Source organism: Nematolebias whitei, chromosome 1 (assembly GCF_014905685.2).
Source record: "Nematolebias whitei isolate Nwh7 chromosome 1, NemWhi1, whole genome shotgun sequence".
In the NCBI taxonomy this organism is placed as follows: domain Eukaryota; kingdom Metazoa; phylum Chordata; class Actinopteri; order Cyprinodontiformes; family Rivulidae; genus Nematolebias; species Nematolebias whitei.
The window spans coordinates 15,663,030-15,665,598 of record NC_056498.1 but is presented as its reverse complement, the minus strand read 5'-3'; the positions used below and the strand labels follow the sequence as shown (position 1 = coordinate 15,665,598).

The 2,569-nt window shown below is 41.3% G+C and overlaps 1 protein-coding gene across 1 annotated transcript in view; it reads left to right on the top strand.

Moving 5' to 3' along the window:
- Positions 1 to 1,335: 1,335 nt before the first annotated feature.
- The window catches only part of si:ch211-63p21.1, an 18,277-nt gene continuing 17,043 nt past the window's right edge, over positions 1,336 to 2,569 (top strand). Inside the window, exons 1-2 of the mRNA XM_037682548.1 lie at positions 1,336 to 1,437; positions 1,855 to 1,950. Coding sequence (XP_037538476.1) covers positions 1,888 to 1,950 — 63 coding nt within the window. The 5' untranslated portion in view covers positions 1,336 to 1,437; positions 1,855 to 1,887. The remainder of the gene's footprint in view (positions 1,438 to 1,854; positions 1,951 to 2,569) is intronic.

Genomic DNA, 2,569 nt, shown 5'->3' with positions numbered 1-2,569 from the left:
TGTACATCAGCTGATCACCTTTGGGAACTGAACCAGTTCAAGATGGCTGCCGAAGCCAGCTCATGCTAAAAACACAAAAAATAGCGGTAACTCAGTGAAGTTGACAGACACAGTGTTGTGCTACTATCTTGTGTAGTAGTTGAGAGTTTTTCCACTACTCATAAACCAACTGCTACTCAGTGTCTTTTCCTAAACCATCATTTCTCAGCACAAGATGATCTTAGCTTTGCTTTTAGATGAGATCATGAAAAACCAGGAGCAACAATTCTTTTAGCCGGATGCAATTTTATCTCCAAATCTTGAAGCTCTATTATGGCATTGCACTATGAAATAGATTGACTTTTTCTGACTTGTGCAGACAAATGTTAGGAGGTACCGAGCTGTGTTGCCTTGTAGGAACCATCTCGTTCTTGTCCATTTCTTTGAGCTCTTGGTTTGCTTTTGTTTTGTTTGGATGAAGATGTTAACAGGTCAGAACAGTCAGCTCTGATGGAGATAAGAAACGATGGAAAAGGGAAAGGAAAATAAATATTTGGGGGAAAATCGACTGGTGTAACTCTCCCACTGGGAAATCTTTACTTAACTTCCTGTGCATTCAAAACAGGCTTTTTTATTTGTGTCTTTTGGGATGGAATCGGAAGAAGCTAACCAAAATGTATTGCAGTAAACTAGGAAAATTGATTAACACACATTTGTTGAGCTGAATTTTGGCATGTTTAAACCCAACCCTTTTTTCAGCTCTAACTAAACACAAACCTATAATTTTCTTTAAACCACAAGCTGTGAATGTCAAGCTTTTAATTTATATGTTTGCAAACATATAAATCAATGTGTACGGCTCAAATTGTGTATTGACAATAACTCTCGATTTTAACTTGTCTTTTGTAAAATTGATAGATTGTAGCCTTTTTGTGTTTCCCCTACTCCTGACTGGGGCTGTCTTTTTTTATTGGGTTGACTCCAAAACCAGTTGTCCCATCAAGTGATCATTTCCTGTTTCATTAAAATACACTCAGGTTCATGAAATATTTTGCTAACAGACAGACATATGCACAGATATGTGCAAAGACATTAAGGTCAGTTACAATCAAATTACCAATTCATATGCTTTTTATTTTGAAAACCCAAACTTACTTTGAAAAGCCCCGAACAGAAATTCCTCTTCTCTTCCTCTGCGCTCGCGCCTTGTTTTGGGTCTCTTTGATGTTACTGAGTGACTGAGCGCGCGCCCCCGCGGTCTGACTGTAGCTGCCCGTCATCACCCGGGGGCTGACGTCACTCAGAGGATTTGCCACAATGTCAAACGCACGCGAGCAGCGCGAGCTCACGGCTTCCCCGCGCCACAATGACACGCACCGCCGCATCCCGCCGCTGCTCATCGTGTAGAACTCCACTCTTCTTCGTGGCTTTTTTCCACGTCCTGGGATGCTTTTAAAGGTAAGATGCGTTACTCTGATCTTTTTTTCTTTTCTTCTCTGTAGCTCAGTCACTACTGTGCGTTATCGGGGATTTCGTTGCTATTTTTAAACGAATGTACGCAAGAATGTTCAGATGTGAGCGCTCATCCAGACGTGGCTGCGTCTTTCCTTGTCTTCTGCGTACGCGAAAAGTTCTCAGGCTGCCTGACGGTGATTGATGCCCGTTACGTAATGAGTGCGGACACAGATGTTCGTGAGGTAGTGACAAACCAGAGATTCATAACGTCGCTGTCTGCGTAAAGACTGCATCACTTCTACACCAAGAGGCTGCGTGATTCACTGCCATGGCACAAACAAGTGGCTCCGAGGGAAACAAGTGAGCTGCAACAACATGGGTGAAATATGTTTCACCAGCCATGTCTTTGTGTCCCTGTAGGTCAATGTGAGTGCTTGATCCAGGTCAGAGGTCATGCTGCAGAGGGACTCCCACAGCCGGTTTACCTCCGGAGACACGTCTGACAATGACTGTGAGGTGAGGCTGTCCAAAAAAACATCTGGATTTACAATATTTTTATTCACGTTGTTTGTGTTTTGACGGGTGTGAAGGCATTTTGCCACCAAAACACAGGCAGCTGAAACATCTGCAGGTAACCTTAAATCGTATGATGTTAATTGCTTTCATTGTTTAAAAGGATATTCTGGTCATTTTGAAACAGGATTGGTGAATAAAGTCATAAATAACATCCTACCTGACTCCTCCTTTATCTAGTTAACTTTCTGAATGGCTTAAGGCTACTTTTCTAGAAAGGATCTTTTTATTTGTTGTTTCTACAAATATTGCAAACACGGCTTAGTTTTTAGCCATTAGTGACTGAAAGAGCAAGATCCTGGACACAAGCGGTCGAAATGAGTTTATTCCACAGGTAAGCTGGACTCTCTCTTAGGTAGGGATGCACGATATTATCGGCATCGTATCGGCCGATATAGCGATAAAGTGAAATATCAGACATCGGCCATTCCATTAAAAAAAACAACTCACCGATATGAAAGGTGCTGTTTATCTCTATCTATCTATCTATCTATCTATCTATCTATCTATCTATCTATCTATCTATCTATCTATCTATCTATCTATCTATCTATCTATTATA